Source organism: Pholis gunnellus, assembly GCF_910591455.1.
Source record: "Pholis gunnellus genome assembly, chromosome: 3".
Taxonomy (NCBI): Eukaryota; Metazoa; Chordata; class Actinopteri; order Perciformes; family Pholidae; genus Pholis; species Pholis gunnellus.
Genome location: NC_136529.1, coordinates 22,459,683 through 22,476,945, shown reverse-complemented (window position 1 = coordinate 22,476,945; position 17,263 = coordinate 22,459,683). Strand labels below are relative to the sequence as shown.

General features: G+C 44.2%; 2 protein-coding genes across 3 annotated transcripts in view; both read right to left on the bottom strand.

The window, feature by feature from the left end:
• Window positions 1–1,269, bottom strand: part of arhgap46a (Rho GTPase activating protein 46a) — a 29,344-nt gene extending 28,075 nt beyond the window's left edge. For both annotated transcript variants that reach the window (XM_079156893.1, XM_079156894.1), the window contains exon 1: window positions 1,163–1,269. In XM_079156893.1, coding sequence (XP_079013019.1) covers window positions 1,163–1,176 — 14 coding nt within the window. In that variant the 5' untranslated portion in view covers window positions 1,177–1,269. The remainder of the gene's footprint in view (window positions 1–1,162) is intronic.
• Window positions 1,270–2,088: 819 nt separating this feature from the next.
• sulf2a (sulfatase 2a) overlaps window positions 2,089–17,263 on the bottom strand; it is a 31,706-nt gene continuing 16,531 nt past the window's right edge. Inside the window, exons 3-22 of the mRNA XM_079186516.1 lie at window positions 12,066–12,334; window positions 11,059–11,298; window positions 10,814–10,965; window positions 10,325–10,494; window positions 8,801–8,951; window positions 8,343–8,518; window positions 8,055–8,183; window positions 7,678–7,734; window positions 7,425–7,548; window positions 6,598–6,811; window positions 5,928–6,186; window positions 5,716–5,812; window positions 5,515–5,612; window positions 5,372–5,431; window positions 5,120–5,286; window positions 4,807–4,949; window positions 4,519–4,627; window positions 4,393–4,426; window positions 3,808–3,861; window positions 2,089–3,416 (exon numbers count right to left, since the gene is read on the bottom strand). Of these exons, the coding sequence (XP_079042642.1) occupies window positions 3,386–3,416; window positions 3,808–3,861; window positions 4,393–4,426; window positions 4,519–4,627; window positions 4,807–4,949; window positions 5,120–5,286; window positions 5,372–5,431; window positions 5,515–5,612; window positions 5,716–5,812; window positions 5,928–6,186; window positions 6,598–6,811; window positions 7,425–7,548; window positions 7,678–7,734; window positions 8,055–8,183; window positions 8,343–8,518; window positions 8,801–8,951; window positions 10,325–10,494; window positions 10,814–10,965; window positions 11,059–11,298; window positions 12,066–12,264 (2,664 nt within the window). The 5' untranslated portion in view covers window positions 12,265–12,334 and the 3' untranslated portion in view covers window positions 2,089–3,385. The remainder of the gene's footprint in view (window positions 3,417–3,807; window positions 3,862–4,392; window positions 4,427–4,518; window positions 4,628–4,806; window positions 4,950–5,119; window positions 5,287–5,371; window positions 5,432–5,514; window positions 5,613–5,715; window positions 5,813–5,927; window positions 6,187–6,597; window positions 6,812–7,424; window positions 7,549–7,677; window positions 7,735–8,054; window positions 8,184–8,342; window positions 8,519–8,800; window positions 8,952–10,324; window positions 10,495–10,813; window positions 10,966–11,058; window positions 11,299–12,065; window positions 12,335–17,263) is intronic.

The following is a 17,263-nucleotide window of genomic DNA, read 5'->3' as shown; positions in this document are numbered from 1 at the left end:
ATTGTGATTCCTGCTGCTCACATTGACAAGCTAAGACGAATGGAGGACGTGTTTAAGGAACGGACCATTGTCTCCGTCCCGGCCACCCTGCCCTCTCTGTCTGTGATGTAGTGCCGGACAGATAAATAGAGAAGTTACCCCGTCTGCATTGAACCAACACCACGCTGTCCTCGGGCGAGCACCAGCTGGCAGGAAGATGGCGAAACTTGCTGCACCCAGGAAGTCAGGTTGGGCCTGGCGTGCCAAAGTAACCGCTCCAGGCTATGCAAATTACATCTGTGTGGGCTGTTTAATCCAACAATATCCAGTATTCAACACGCATATGGAGGAGGAATATTAAGACACCAAAGACTCTCCCAAAAACTTCAGCTAGAGCCATTAAAAGTCTGAAAGTAGCTTATCCCATACATCTCAGTAGCTTTAAATAGTCTGTGAGGACTCAAGCAAAACCATCTGTCTCAAAAGCTAAACAAAAGTTTGAATGCAGTAAAAGCAGATGCTGAAGAAAGTCAACATGTGGAGATCAAACCAGGAGCCAAAAGCTGAGAGCCCCAGTTTTACCTTCCACCAGTAAAAAACAACAACATGGGAGCAACAAATGGGCTGTGGGACGTTTGTTGCCTTCTGTCTGTGTTATTGGTCTCTTCACCACAGCAAAGGGTTAGGAAAAACAATATAAAGACGGGGCTGGTGGTGATAGAATAACAGCGACAGTAGAATCAATATACTCTTCAGCTAATGTGACTCTACTACACATACTAAACGGTGTCAAACACAGTGTCTCATAGAAAACATAGCTCAGCTGTTCAGAGCTGCGAAACGTTGTGTCGTAAAGTAAATAAAATAGCGACACCACTTGTAAAAAATTAAATTTAAGTTTTAAATGACTCCTTTTATACATACTCTCTTGAATTTCCCTCTATTTAGCGAACTTTTAAAACTACAAACACACACACACGCACGCACACACGCACGCACGCACGCACGCACACACACACACACACACACTGTAAAGTGCTTAAACAGTGTTGTCCGCTGAGCAGCGTGGTCTCGTTCGAGCGGTCGGCGGCGGAGTGATATCGAGCTTTAGCTTCGTAACTTTCTCCGCTTTAAATGTTTTGTGTCCCTTTTTTAAATGAAAGAGTGAGAGAGTTCACCTTACCTTGTTCCGGCCATTCTCCTCACATTGTAAACAAGAAGTAACCAGACGGAGAAAACTGTGTTTAAGCGGTGTTGTCGGGATGAAGGTAAATGTTCTGAGGCACACGCAGCGGGTCCGACGAGTGAGTACGGGACGGTCCTCCCGGTGGTGATCCGATACGGAGTCTCCGCCTCCGCACGTGAGTCATTGGGATGAGGGGGGGTCACCCAGTCTGCCCCCCCTCTCTCTATTCTATGGAAGCCCATTTCCGCCAGCACAATAAATAAATAAAAGATGAAAAGTTAGACTTGATTATAAAAAATATCCCCATGGTAAATCGAAATTATCATAATTATGAGATAGACAGTCAAAATGATGATAGAAAGCCGAAATGATGAGATAAAAAGTAATAATTATGATAAAAAGTCATAATTATGATAAAGTCGAAATTATGAGATTAAAAGTCATAATTCTGATAGAAAGTCATAATTACGAGATAGAAAGTCGAAATTATGAGATAAAAAGTAATTATTAGTTAACAAGTAATAATTATGAGATAAAAAGTAATAACTATTATTTAAAAAGTCAGAATTATGAGATAAAAAGTCATAATTATGGTAGAAAGTCGAAATGATGATAGAAAGTCGAAATCACGAGATACTTAAACACAACAGTCATAGAAGCAGCTCTTTGGCAGGTTACCCTACATTTGACATAGAAATGAATGACCTTTATCTTTCCACTATTAGCAGCTAGCCTTGTTACCCTGGTGTTACCCTGTGGACAAGCAGATGGAGACACCTGCTGGACAGGAACACAAACCACCATGCAAATTTCAGAATAAAAGTCGGCTCATGGTAATGGTCAAACAACACTTTATTCACAATTACTATCAGCGCTCAGGTCTATGGAAATATTTGCTAAAAAAAAAAATCAAAGAAGCAGGTAGCTAAAATTCACATCGATAAGTATTACACTGTTGTGTTCTCTGGCACAGAGTAAACTATATATCCATTAAACGTACACGGCGCATCTCTTCACAGTGAACCCTTTTATGTGCTTTTCTGATGTAAATAAGAAAAGGACGAACATACAAGTTCCGGGCAATGACATTTCTCAAGCTACATTTCTCCCCACAAGTCTGTTTTTTTGTCACCCCATATCATACAAGGAGGTCTGCCTCTTCAGTATTATAAAAAATATTGTAAACATTTATATTAATTGCACAACATACATTCAAATACATACTGTACTGTACAGCAACATTTTCCTTCCGTATTGTTATCCTGTAGCACCATGTATAGCAAGCTGAACACACTATTTGGATACTTCTACAGTGTGGTACTGACAACACAAAGGAGTAAAATGGCATTCACTAATGACACATTCTGCCAGTGGTCAAATATTCTGGAGGTTTGGGTTGCATCATTGTGAGATGGTGATCACTGTATGCCTGTTCAGGGTGTGGCTGACTCCGGATGGGGTTGGATGAAGGCAGGCAATATCTAGTCACCCCACATCTCACAGCTTTGAGGAAGATGATGCTTCATAAAAGGACATTCATCGGCGTTAAGATCAACTATAATACAAAAGATTATGGCGGAGAGTCCTGTCGGCCATTCAAAAGTCCGTACCACTTTTCATGCGAAGACCATACAGTCTATGGTGCAGACACGTTGGTGCAGAGAAAGAAAAATACGTCTTGTTGTTACTCCGAGCGTTAATGATTTAGCTAATCAGCATTCGCCACAGAGACATCATGAGGCCATGACACCGTTGAGTAGCAGCAGAGTTGACATGTAACTCATCACGTTTTTTTCCGCCCAGTCCCGTATGACAAGAAAGAAAGCTGATTAAAGCTGATATATACTATGTACAAGCAGTACTGTTAGACAGAATGGCCAGTGGACATCAAACGGTCCCACGTGATTCACAGCATCCTGTTAATGTTAAAGGTACTGACAGCTGAGGGGTAACAGAAGATGATAGTGAAATGTGCGCGAAAGGTAGAACTGACAAATTGGAGAGTCTTTAAGCGTCCTCTCAGTCTCAGCGTCTCCTTTGCCTGGGTTAGAGTTACGAAGAGCAGCTCTCTCAAAAATGAAAACCCAGATTAGAGTGAAGTAGTATCTCAGGGTTATGGTCCATCGAAGTGTAGTCAAGGTCCTAGGGTTTGCCTGCACTCCCCCTTCCACTTCCTGTCGCCGGAGGAGGCCGATGTGGTGGGCTGAGGGATGCGGGTGGTTACCCAACCCACCCTTCCCAAATCTGCCCTCTGTGCAGAGGAGACAAATACTGTGAGTTAAATGTGACATTCACTGGAAACCATGTCTCCAGCTGTGATCTGTCCCTACCAACAGTGCGAGGCAAAAAGTAAGTAATGACAATAACAGGACTGAGAACACAACGTAACGAGACAATGTCACACCTGCATTGCTTTATTGAATTTGACTTGAGTGAGGGAATGACAAAAGAAGATGGCACTTTGCAATGCAGGTACATGAGGATTACTGTAAGTATAGGAGTACAGAATTACAGTAAATAGGAGAGGGGGGGGGGGGGGGGCATGCTGCTGGGTCATCTGACCAAGCTGAAAATAATCTGGTAGGAGATAGGACTAAAGCTTGGCTGACTACAAAGGAACAGATGGGTTATGACAAACTCACATTGATTTGGAGGAAGGCTTCTTCACTTTTGGCCTCTTTCGACGATGAACTGGCCTGAAGCATGCACAGCAAATGCACGTGCATGGAGACAAACACACAGGTATATATACACACAGACACACACACACACACACAGACACACACACAAACAGGTTCACACACATACATGTATGCACGCACACACACACACACACACACACACACACACACACACACACACAGACAGGCACACACACATACACCCCCACACACACAGCAGAGACAGGCAATTAGGCTTCATAACAAAAAGGGAACAGCAGAAGCTGAAAAGCAGGCTGGCATATTGGCCCTCTTTGGCTTCTGCAAAAGTCTAAAAAGGCTTTGATGACAACAGTAAGGAACCAGCTTGAAAAAAGGTTCAAATTCAGCACAACATCTCTGTATTTTATTTTCTTGACTCCCCTAGATGACTTGCAGAAAGAACAAACATAACCAAAAGGCACACTAGGGAGGCTGTAACCTCGCCGAGCTAAAACTGTAACATGTATTCCATCTGCGGTGTTTGTAAAAGTAATCAACTGTGCTGTAAGAGGAAGAAGAAAATACCTGTATTCGCTGAAGTAGTTTCGCTCCTTTCCTCCTGAAAGGAAGTAGAGGTAACATAAGTCTCAGTCTGAACTTACTGGAGACACTAAAATCAACCATGTTTGTCTCAGGAGGCGTTCCACTCACCCTTCTCCGGGTTGCACTGCTTGTGTCCCTTGCAGCTCCGTAAATCCATGAGCTGTTGATGCATTGCATTCAGAGCATTGCGGTCGAGGGTGCTGACAGCATTTATCAGCTACAGGAATAATAAGGACAAAATGTCAAGCAAGTGCTTTGGAAAAAGACTTTGGAATATTGTACCCCCTGTGCTCACAGGAATGTACTATGAATCCTGTCGTGGAATCATTTTATAGTTGTTATTGGCGAAGTTATTTCTGTATCTGCTGTATTGTACAGCCTGTACATATGACATACCTGGTATGGGTCAGTGTTGATGTCAAAATACTCCAGGAAACCGGTAGCAAATTCACAAAACAGGAAGTTGTGTGTGTCATTGATGGTCCTGAGGCACCAATAGGTGTTGTTGTTGGCACTGGTGCATGCACAGAATGGACCCACTGAGGGAGGGAGGGAGTGGGTGAGGAAGGGAGGGGTGAGAATGGAAAACAAGAGGTATTACAATAGCGTCCCAAAAATATATTTCACCATACCTGCTTTGGAAAAATATTAAAAAGTCCCTCAATAATATTCTTCAAATGTCTTTTTACAGCCATGCGTTATTCCTCACTTGTCCAGAAGGGGGCTGTCTGCCAGTGATGGTTGTCATGAGTGAAACAGGTGAGGCCCGGCATGCTGCAAGTGTCGTTGTTCTGGAGCCTCTTGAGGAATTTACGTAGTTTCTTTCTGCGCTTCTGGTCCTTCTGCATCCACAGACTCTTTTGCTTTGATGGCATCCTGATGAGAACAAAACAAAATTCGATACAGTGAAGACTGCGAGAGGAAATAAAACAAAGAATTGTCAAGCAATGTATATCTTTACCTGACTGAGTGCATGCGCCCTGCATTGAGCCTGAACGCTTCTTTGTTCTTGAGGACATAACTGTAAAGACAAAAAAAAACAGCTGTCACATATGCAATTAGATCAACATGCAGGCGACTGGTGCGGTTCGGACACATTCTCACCTGGGTGGTGTGTTACACTGGCATTCCTCTGGCCGCACCTTTTTCAGGTGACCTTTGACATCACGCAGGTTCTTGATTTTGGTCTGCAAGGTTTCAATCTGAACACAGTGGGAACAAACACACAGCCAGGCAAACACCCATTACATACCACGAGCTACTAACAACCTGTGAAATGGGCTCAATTTAACAATGCAGCAGTACCTCATGCTCAATGTGCAGTTTGTGGTCTTTCCATGCTTGAAGAGACTTGTAGAGGCCGCCATCACATTTCACTGTGTCATTCATAAGAATAGAGCACCTGCAGAATAAAAAAAACCAAACATAATAGCACCACTCTGACTCATGTGCAGTCTAAGTTTTATCTATCACGAGAAAGATTCCACATTAATGCAGACAGATGTACGCCAAAGTACCTGTAGGTGACTTTAAGAGCAGCAGGTGGTGTGGTCTTATTGCTGTCGGTGGGTTTGGCTGTGACCCCCATGCCACTGAACTCATCGTTGTCCTCCTCGTCCCCCTCTCCACTCCTCCTGTGTGTGGCCCAGCTGCTGTTCCCGGAGCCCAGGGGCCGGTAGCCGTCCTCCAGGTCTACGGCATACAGGTCACCATCCAGCTCAAACGACACAGAGCGGGCCCAGCGCTTCCTAGAGACAGTCTTGCCGGATTTTATCTCTGAATAAGACGACACAGAGGGACCTGAGTAAGATGAAAAACAGCGATTCGTTTTTGATGTAGACAAGTGAAGACAAAAGAAAATAGTGATGATATGAGACAAGAGCTCCGTGTCATATTCCAGGTATAATTTACAATCTTCTGTAATTGTTTCTTTCAAAGCCCTGTGATTAAAGACTCACTTGTCCACTCTAGTCCACCACTTGATGGCAGCACCGACACATGCTCCTCCTCTCATGAATACTTCAAAAGCTGGTTATTTTAGCTTGAGATTAATGGCCCTGTTTGGCGAGGCTTTGTAGGCTACTGCAAGGACATGTCAAAGTACAGCACGAGTGTCTTTCTGAACAAAATCAGATCTATTAATAACCACCAGAACAATGGTGTACGTGAGTGACAAGAGGAACTTACTCTTCTTGGTGAGCAGCCTCTTCCTCTTCAGGACGGATGTTTTGAATCCCACGTCGTCACAGTTGCAGCTGTCGGAGTCAGAAGTGGGAGACAGCTGGACGTGGGAGGCCCCGCTGGCCATCAGAGCCTGCATACGTGGAGCATAGAGACTAGCCATGCCCTTGCACTTATACAGCCTCAGCTTGCCAGTCGGGTCCTCCACACACTGCCACTTCTGAAACAAGGCAGAAGGAAGTTTCATGACATTGGGTCTTTAGGCTTTAACTACAGCAGAGCATCATTTTTGATACGTAGAAACCAATTGACTTAAATTGGGTTTCAAATTACCCGACACATACCTCTAATGGTGCTCTGAAAAAGCGATAAAAATGAATTAAAATATCCATTGAGTCTTTTAATTTAGCCCAAAGCATCGGTTCCCTCACACACGTACACTTATAATAACAATTGATTAAATGTAAACTCTGAAAGTTTGATGTTTTATGCACAATCAATAATCGTTACCTCTGCGTCTGTGGCCAGAAGCAAACACAGACACTCCCAATTTCCCGCCGTACACAAAGTCACTACAGGTCTCAGCTACACAGAAATAAGCATATTTCTGCCACTTATTCACACCCGCACACATTACACCTAGCACACCTCATTTTAAGGGATTAAAAGAGAGACTTTGAAGTCAAATTGAACCCTGAGAGTACAATGACTGCATATTATACTCAGTAAACTGTCAAACAGATTGCTAATTATCACCCTGCATGAGCTACACCTCATGTTGTTCTCCTGAAACTTTAATAACCTCTCTCTCTGAGCTCCTGCAGGTCAGGTACCTGTCCTGGCTGCTGGCAGGAGGTCTGGTACTCTGCTTTCTGGCACAGGTCCTTCACCCGCTGGTATTTTGGCAGGAAGTTCTCCTCCTGGGCCATTTCCTCCCCTCTCTTGTGCGGCGGCTTCCTGAAAGAACAGGAAAACAAATGCATATTTCTTTTTTTCAACCAACCAAAGACAAGGAGTCTGATGTCACCAGCACACAATGCCTGGACTGAGAACATGTGCTGCTGAAGGTCAATCAATAAAACATACCCTCTCTCCACCAGGAAAGAATCTCTCCATGTTTTACCCTTCCTGTTCAACTGGAACCTGGAAAATGATTTAAAAGAAAGAAAAAAACATCCTGTCACACCACTCTTTGATGTTTGCACTGAACAAATACGCTCTCCATTTTCAAATGCCATCCTTGTGTTGCATTAAAAAGAAAGTAGTGTTATACATTTATATTTGGATTGTTCATTATGTCCAAGAAAAACATGAAAAACAGAGGTCAAGTACAACTTTACGAAGTCCAGGGCAAATTGCTTTTTTGGCAAATGGCCATCTAATCTGCAACGTTATAAATGTCGTTCTTGAAATGTCTGCTGAATGCCAGGACACTGCGTAAAATAAATGTGTGGTGTGTTCACCTATTGACTGGCCTGTCTGTGTCCAGCAGCTTGAGGATAGACTTGCCATCCATTTCTGCAGGAATATCAAGGCCGGCCATGTCCAGCAGAGTTGGTGCCAAGTCGACGTTTAACACTATATGAGGATTACTGCAGTGAAGCAAGAATGAGGGGATATTTGTATTGGAATTCTTTTAGAAAAACAGTATCACAATGTCAATAATCTCACACATATAATTTTGGAACACAGCATCTAGAGATGATAATATTTGATGAATAACAGGAAAAGTAGCAGTCTGTGTCACTCACATGGCCCCTTGCTCCACATTAGGTCCTCGTACGAAGAAGGGAACACGGATATCAAACTCATAAGGCATTGATTTGCCCTTGACCAGACCAAACTGCCCGATGTGGTAGCCGTGGTCGGAGGTGTAAATGAGGTAGGTGTTGTCAAGCTCCCCCGTCTCCACCAACATGTTGTACAGCTACGGAAGAGCATATAACTCATTGAACACTCACACAGTGTAAAAAGTTATACTTCATGTTTGATAGCTCAAGTCCCCTGTGCAAGTTTCAAGGAAAAGCAATTGAACAATTTACCAAGTGTGTCAGTGAATATATTACACAGTCCCTCTCAGAACAGGCACAGATCTCACAGGACTTGAGACTGTCAGATGGAATGTGTGAGTGTGTGTGTGTGTGTGTTTAAGTGTCCGTGTGTGTTTCTGTGTTTAAGTATATATCTATCTGCCTGCATGTCCGCCTACCTTCTCCATACTGTCATCCACAGACAGCAGGGTCTGCATCCTCCGGCGCTGCAGCATGTTGGTGAACTGCATGTGGACGGGCTTCATTGCTCCTGTGTAGCGTAGGATCCAGTGTTTGTCGAGGTTCGGGGCATAGTTGTAGCTGGGAGTTCTGAAAGAGGTAGAAAAACATCAAACTGACTTAACATTTAATTTTTGTAAAGAAAATCAGCCTACATTTGCATTTATACGATAGCTGTAAATTGGATTATAGAAAAATGTACCAGTGTGTGTACAGTTACATTGTGCATTCACAGCAATATCCTCTGCCGGTGTCTGCTGATGTCTCCTATTCTTTCAAAAGTAGCAAGAAAACTGTTTATGCAACGCTAAACTGGAGGTTACATAAACCATGTAAAATGCGAAGCGGCGCAATCGATAGGACTGAACACAGTGAGCACAGTCTGATCAATAATTAACTCCGAGCCATATGGAACTTTAATTATTTGAGAATAAACACTGCTAAATAGCTAATGGGATCCGAGAAGAAAATATATTTAACGTTTAAAGCTAATCGATTCGACTTTTAAAAAAATGCTAATGTCCCACAGTGGAAACTCTAATGTAGTGTGAAGATGTGTCTGCAAGGAGCCAGGGTGAGGAGAAGGTTTATCACCAGAGGAGTGCGGGACTTTTACAGCCTCTCTCTCTTAATTTGGTTGATAAGAGTGGAGGGAGATGGAGTGAGAAAAATAGCCACCGAAGCGCTCTCAGGAAACATCACCCGAGGGAGAGCAAATTTATAGAGAAAGAGCAATTAAAAGTTTGTACAAAGACACTGGGGCTGAATTTACAGAATATTCTGTGTGTAAAGCCTGCGTGGCACAGGTTAATGATGCTAGAGGGATTAGACAAAGCAGGAGAACAGGTCTGAGTTGGAAGGAGGGGGCAGAAACGGCAGTCTCATTACTGGCCTTGGATCTGTCTCTGGGGGCCAATATCAGGCCCGCCATTAGCCAGCAGCACTAGACAGCAAGGCGGGGTATGGAGGGTCAGGAAGACAATGGCTGAAGTGTTGTGTGTGTGTCTGTGTGTGTTTGTGGGATCATTACCTATGCATTAAACACACATCATGCATGCCTTTCTTTAATCACGGCTGACAAAATGGTACAAATTAGCAGCGCTTACAGTGATAACACGAATGTGAACAACACATGAGCCGAACATACTGGAGTGAAACACGGGCTGTGCGTGGAGAAGGGCTCAGCTGCCAAGAGCGTACCGCAGGCGGAGGAAGATAAGATCGAGCTGAGATTATGGAATTCGTGTCATTCTGGGTCAAATGAATAAAAAGGGAGCCTGAACGTGTGGATGACTCATACGCAAGCAAATAGCTGTGGATGTGAAATTGTAAAAAATAAAATAAAAACCTACCCTTGTGTTTTGTCTGCTTTGTCTAACATGAACCAAATCAGTACACATTAAATGGGCAAAGCCAGTCCAGTTCCAACTGGAAGAGTTTTGAAGCGTAATCATTTTTCTTACATGTGCTGTGATGCGTTGAGGAAGGCAGAGCTGTACTGAGGGGCGGAGTCCTCTGGACCGTGCGGAGCAACGTGGCTCAGGACCATCATGACGGGACGGTGAGGGTACATCTTCTTGGACATGCGGAAGTAGTTGGTACTGTCGTTGGTAATGATGTCTGTCAGGTAGTCCTGCAGAGCGAGCAGACATTGTCCATCAGGCACTCGATGAGTGACAGAGGGAGGGAAAGAGCATTCGGTGCTATGCTGGGCCAGTGCCCATTACTGACCTGAACTAGTATATAAAAACAATGACAATAGTGTATCTAAACAATGACCCACAATGGACTTAATATGCCATTTGACCGTTTCTTTGCAAAGACAAAAATTGGAATTTTCAAATGCTGGTGATGCTTTTTTTAGTTCTGCTTAAACCGTGGAGAGTACTACATCTCTCAAAGCAATCTAAAAGCACTTTGTGTTATATCTCTCAGGTGGAGTGTTTAAATACCTTTGAGTAGACACCGCTGTGTTTCTCTCGCACTCCGTTCCTGCACAGGGTGTAGTTGTAGAAGCGAGAGTTCTTCACCAGTGCTACCCATTCCTTCCAGCCAGGGGGCACATAAGAGCCGTTGTACTCATTCAGATATTTTCCAAAGAAGGCTGAGTGAGGAACAGGCGAGCAGTGTGTTAATTTTGGTCCAGCGGCTCAACGCACCAGTGAAAGTATACCTGTTCCAGACTTGCGGCGCTCACCTGTCCTGTAGCCAGAGTTGTTGAGATGCACAGCGAAGGTATGCGGCTCGTGGTGGGCCTGCCACGAGGGTGAGGAGCAGTTCTCGTTGTTTGTGAAGGTGTGGTGGTTGTGCACATACTTCCCCGTCAGGATGGAGGAGCGGGACGGGCAGCACATGGGCGTGGTGGAGAAAGCGTTGGAGAAATGTGTGCCGCCCTTCTCCATGATGTGCCGAGTTTTGTTCATGGCCTGCATTGAGCCTGGGAGAAAACAGTGCGTGAAAGAGAGAAGGCGGGGGGAGAGGTTGTAAGAAGGGCAAGGAGGGTGAGAGGAGATTCAAAGGCCAAGGAGTGAAATGAAAGGGACGCAGGGGGGTTATAAAACGGTTGGAGAAGAGAAAAAAAAAAAAAAGAGTGAGAAATTGAGGAAAACAGTGAGCGAAAAATATAAACATAGGGCACGAGGGGTAAAAAGCTAAAACCATTATCGACATGGTATGAAAAAAGGAAGGGGGGAAACTAAATGAGGAAATAAATCTTTGTGGTAAAGTGTAACCCATTTGGATTCCTGTGTGCTAAAAGCTTTCCAGGCTGATGGCGATTGTTTGGGAAAACAGATGCTTGACCATAAATTCCTGCTTTTCAATGAGAGTCTTCTCACCAGCGATCACAGGAGGACAAAAGATGTCACAGAGGCCATTATGCAGCCACTCCAGTCCAATACGCCGCTAAAGGACTTAAGCGGGAAGGGAGATGGCCAGGATTTGGCACCCAGACAATGGAAGCCATAGGCCGCCCTCATTTAATGCCAGCATTGGAGGAGTTGGCAAAGGGAGCACATGACTTTGAGTGGGCCAGTTGTTATGATGCCAAGAGGCAGCATTAGGCTGACTTTCCTCTCGCTGATGTTGTTGGATACACATGGAGAGAGTACCCACACCCATGGGACACGGACATAAAGCAAACAGAGAGAGAGAGACAGCTGCACAAACACACAGGAAAGGATTAACGGCGGAAAAATGTCTTACCCAGTTCTATGTCCTGATCATCGGTGAGGATGAGGATGATGTTGGGTCGGATGTTGCGGAAGTGGCGGTCCCTCTGCGGGCGCGACTTCTGCCGATAACCGGACAGATAGCCAGAGCCATCGGCCACGGGAACGATTCCCACCAGGACGAGAAGGAGGAGAAGAAGAGGGAGAGGGCCGGAGAGCCCCCGCCCTGCCATCACGCTAGCCTGCAGTCACCTCCTCAGTCCGTCGTTTCTCACACAGGAGTCTGCAGCACCCTCACTCAAACTGAAAGACGGGACACAGAGGGATCTGATAAGAATAAAACTGCACACACACACACACACACACACACACACACACACACACGGACGCACACAAAACATGGTGAAAAATAGCAGATGCAAGCCTTGGACAGCCATTACAGGGTGCTCTTCCGTACATATGCACCCGTTTGGGCTGAGCTCAGCTCGTTAATCAATCATTAATGATGCATTAGAGCGGTGTCATTGGCCGGGTGTAATGATCTCTGGTGATGAGCACATGGCTGCCAGGCTGGGGCTAATGGGCCTGGGCCCTGGGCCAGCTCAGGACTCACCTCCCCCCTGAGAGGGTTAGGGTGGATGTGAGGGGTGTGGGGAGGAGGTGTGGGGGGGGGCAGAGGTGAAGGAGAGAGACAGAAGAGGAGGGGATGAGAGGAGGAAAATAACGACAGGGGTCAATGAGCAGAGTGACAAGACTCCAGCTCTAAAGATTAGAAAAACGCTGACTTTAAATTATACCGACTATACACACAGTGTGGCAGAAAGAAATGTGGAAGTATATGTGGAAAAAGAAAGCCGGTACTATTAATGTGGCAATATCACTAAGGACAATAAAAGCAAACTGCCTCCAGATGTGCGGAAAATTGCAAATTCTGCTCGCCGTGTACGAGTTTAACATAACAATTATAGTCAAGTGCGTGTTTAATAGAGCTTTTTCATAATTAATCTCTACATGCAGTTTACAAAAATTACACCACAATCCTATTAGTTCTCTACTAACTCTTCCTCATTAACAGCATATCCCCTCTGAGTTCACCATGGCAACTGTTGTAGCAGCACCTGACTACCAGAAGGAATGATTTATAGCAAACAAAGCGATAGAAACAAGAGCATTGTTATGTTTTTAGATTTATACCGTTCAACCACGTGAACTACATATTAAATCTCAACAGATAAAGCAAGAACCTGTCTTAAAAGATCGTGTAATTTTGAAACAATTACTATTAAATATTAGATGGGAAATGCATATTGATACATTTAGTTTTAAATAAAAGTAGGCTAAATAACATGAAATCGTTTTATTCACATATCTTTCATTGAGCTGTTATTTATCACACATGTATTATGCAACGAATATAAGATGGCTTAAGACAAGAGCTGAGTTTTGTGATTATTTTATCATGACACATAATATAAGAGCAGCAATATGCCTCAGTGACCAGGATCATAAACACAGCTTCAGTGTGCCCACTGAGATGCTCCGCTGTCAGTGAGGTAAGGTGGGGGTTTGAGCATGTGTGTGTGTGTGTGTGTGTGTGTGTGTGTTTGTGAGTCCACAAGGAGTATGAAGACAAGGTCAACAACACAACGGCAACCTCTCTCTCCTGCCTCCTTAACGACAACCCGCCTGGAGTACAGTCCGACATGGGGGATAAGCATGATAAGAACGGAACAGATGCACACACGCAAACACGCACGCAACTGACGCATTCATCAAAGACAGCATGAAGCCCTCAAAAAGCAAAAATGTAAAATCTATTAAAACATTTAAGGGAAAAGATGATTAGAGAAGAGAAACTTCGCTCCTCAGTCTAACGCAAAACTGTTTTGCAGATTGTGCTCATTAAGGTCTTCGCTCACACCCGCACATGTCCTCTATCCTCCTCCACGCAACGCACACACACACATACACACCACGTGCATATGAATAAGACTGTATAGCGGCAGCTGTGTTTGCTCTGGCTTCCTACTCCCAGGGCGTGCGGTTCTTCCCCAGAGGAACACATGAGCTCTGACCCGAGTCGCGCTGTTTGATATTGTCCTCGCTCCTTTCTGGTGCTCTCTTCCTGCCTGCCTTCTTTCATTTCTGGCATGGGATTAAAACAAGACACAAGCAAGGAGGGGAAAAAAAAAAAAAAAAACTTGGTGAAAGAACAACACAGAATTAACTAGCTCTGTCTGCAATCAGCAGTGAATACCCCCATCACCAAAATGGATTCCAGGACATCCACCGTGAATAGAGAATAGATTCAGTGTGCTCAAATTGAGACTCCTCTGCCATTGGCTCCCCTTTTTAGAGTGGTTTGTGGTGTGGGAGGTACAGTAATTCCCTTTGATAGTTGTTTATCTGTTCAAAAAGCTGATGTGGGCAAAAACCCGTCGGGGAAGAGTACCAAATGTAGACCTGATTTACAAGAAAAGATCCAGCTCGATTTTACATGCTGATCTACCAATAGCTAAGTATGTAAATGCTGTGTTATTGACATGCTACGGTGTTGGATATTTTCTGACACTACCCCCATGAGGCCTCCTCCTTCGCCTTGATACTGAGGACTAATTGGATTTTCAGGCTTTTATCAGCTCTAACTGACACATACAGTCCTTTCTTTCCAGTGTGCTCTCTCCCTCTCTCCTTTATCTACCCGTATTGTTTATCTCTCTGGGTGGCAGATGCTACATGACACCGCAAAGAAAAGAAAAAAAAAAAAAGAGGAAACCGTAACGTCCAAACAGACAGAAGAAGCAATTTTACCTTGAAGATGTTTGGAGAAGCAGAGATGGACAACCATTGAAAGACAGCAGTATCTATCCAAGCTTTTCTCAGTCTCCATCAACGAGACCAATGTGATGGTTTGTATACATTCGAGCCATGTTGTTTCTGTAAACTGGGATGGTTTAGAGCCCGTTTGCCTGATGGAGCTCTGGCCCCATCAGCTCTTTCCACTGAGCAAGCTACCAAACGACAATGCTGATTCAGCCCGATAGCGCGGAGTGAAAGAGGAATTTTTGCCATTTAGACAGAAGCACAAGACAACACGAGTAAATATAACTTTCAGCAAAACTCATTAAAAGGCTGGGGGCTCAGAGAGGAAGGGCTGGGGAGTAAGCTAGCAGAATATGAGATCACAGGGAATACGCTTCTAAAAAGCATGTTGTGGGAACGAGGATCATCTCAGGTTATACTAATGCCAAGTGATGCCTGGAAGTCAGAACAGAGAAGGAAAGTTTAGCTCTTCAGTCTTTTGCTTGTAAAAGGGGCTCTAAGAGACAGCAGCACTGCATCATCAGATAAAAACTTAATGCCGTCCATCTCTTATTGATACGACTGAATTATAAATGGCCGTGGCAACACAGAGCTGGCCATGTCACAGCATGGGCACGATGGTAAGACGCGGGACGAATACACACACCAGACCGGCAGTAAGATATGTTACACTGGCCAACAACACACATCTGTACTACAAGTATTACAGTTCCAGTGAGGCGGTGAGGAAGCTGGGAGAGCGCTTGATAAATCTCCCAAATACTTTGCAGAGGCGTTAATGTACTTTCCCCCTATAAATAAAACACCTTGGGCTTTGAAACAGGCATAAAGTTTGATTCATCCAATCTGAAGCTCCCTGAGAAGGCACAAAACACAGACAGCATATGAGAAAACTGAGGGCAAAAAAACAGACATTTATTACATATTGAAGGAGGACGAGTCATGGCGTACACTCGCAATTTAATCAGCTGTGTCTCATAATGCATATGAAATATGGAGGAGAAAGCCCACAAGCTCGAAGCCAGACTCCTGAATTCTCTATCACAAGTGTTCGGAGAGAGATAGAGAGAAAAAGACGGAGAGCGTGAGAAAGGGAAAGAAGCTCTAGGCATATAGTTTGGAGAGAACAAAGCCTGAGCACTACCCATTGCAGATGGATTTTTCCCAAACATGAAAACTAGATTCACAAGAGCAAGGCTTCCATGAAATAGAGGAGAATAAAACAGAATACGGTAGCAGAGAACCTCCACATCTCTTCTGCGCCGTTCTCGACGCAGGAAATTGCAATATCCAATGTATTCTAGTGCTGGAAAACATAAAGGAAGCGGCCAGGAAAAAAAGTTTAAATAGACACATCCCGTTCTGAATGTAGCCCGCTGCAGCACTATCGAGCCAATCCCTTTGGTCATAATTGAGGCTGGCAGGGCTTTGCTAATGTGTGACTTTGTTCCCATTGGCCTGCCTAGCTCTGAACAGAATGTGCAAAATCTCCAAGGACCCTTGAATTTACCAACAAAAGTTGGCATTCAGATGCAAATTCTGCAACGGCATGCATCTATGTGAGAGTAACTTTCTCTCAGAGAAGTTTATGTGTGTGTGTGTGTGTGTGTGTGTGTGTGTGCATGCGTGTGACTATGTGTGTCACTATGTGTCCGTCAGAAGGAGGGATTTGCAATTCTCAATACAGTATGGAATGCTTTTTTCATGATAATAAGAAGCCGTGGTTTGTTGCCATCCTTCATCTATCATTCTCTGCTTGCAAATCTTTGCTCCACCAACAGAACCTGGAAAAAACACAGCAGCAAAATCATTATTTGAGCATTTTCTGCTCATTTGACCCTATAGTTAGAGGTATGGTCGAACATGCAATAACAGATTTGTCGCAGGGGTCCACACTTGGGAACACATTGACATATCATCTTTTAAGTTGTTGATGGTGAACAGTTGCTTATTTAAACATCCAGCAGACGCAGAGCAACATGATCATTCAACATGAGTTATGTTTCTGTCCACCTAAACTATCTATTTAGCTGTTTTTGGTCCCTTCCAACTCTTGAGGGAAATATATGGCTCCTTAGCTGCTAAATGCTCCAGTTCACCAGCTCGTCGCTAACTGTGTCTCCGAGTTGTTTCTCAGAGCTGCCTGCTGCGGCTGGAAACAATGCAACGGGAATGAAAGTTGCTACAGAGCTTCATAAAGCCTCGGGGAGCTCGTTGATTAAACTTGGGGAAAGACTTCCATTATGGCTAAAGCGTAATGGATAAATGTGAACTGTTAGTAAGAGTTTCGTAATGCATTTCATGACAAAAACAAACCGGGCTTTCTGATTTCAAATGCCTTATGTGCCCATCAACTACCTCACACCTACCGCTTTACTTTCCCCTGCTTTAGTACCAAATCTAAACACG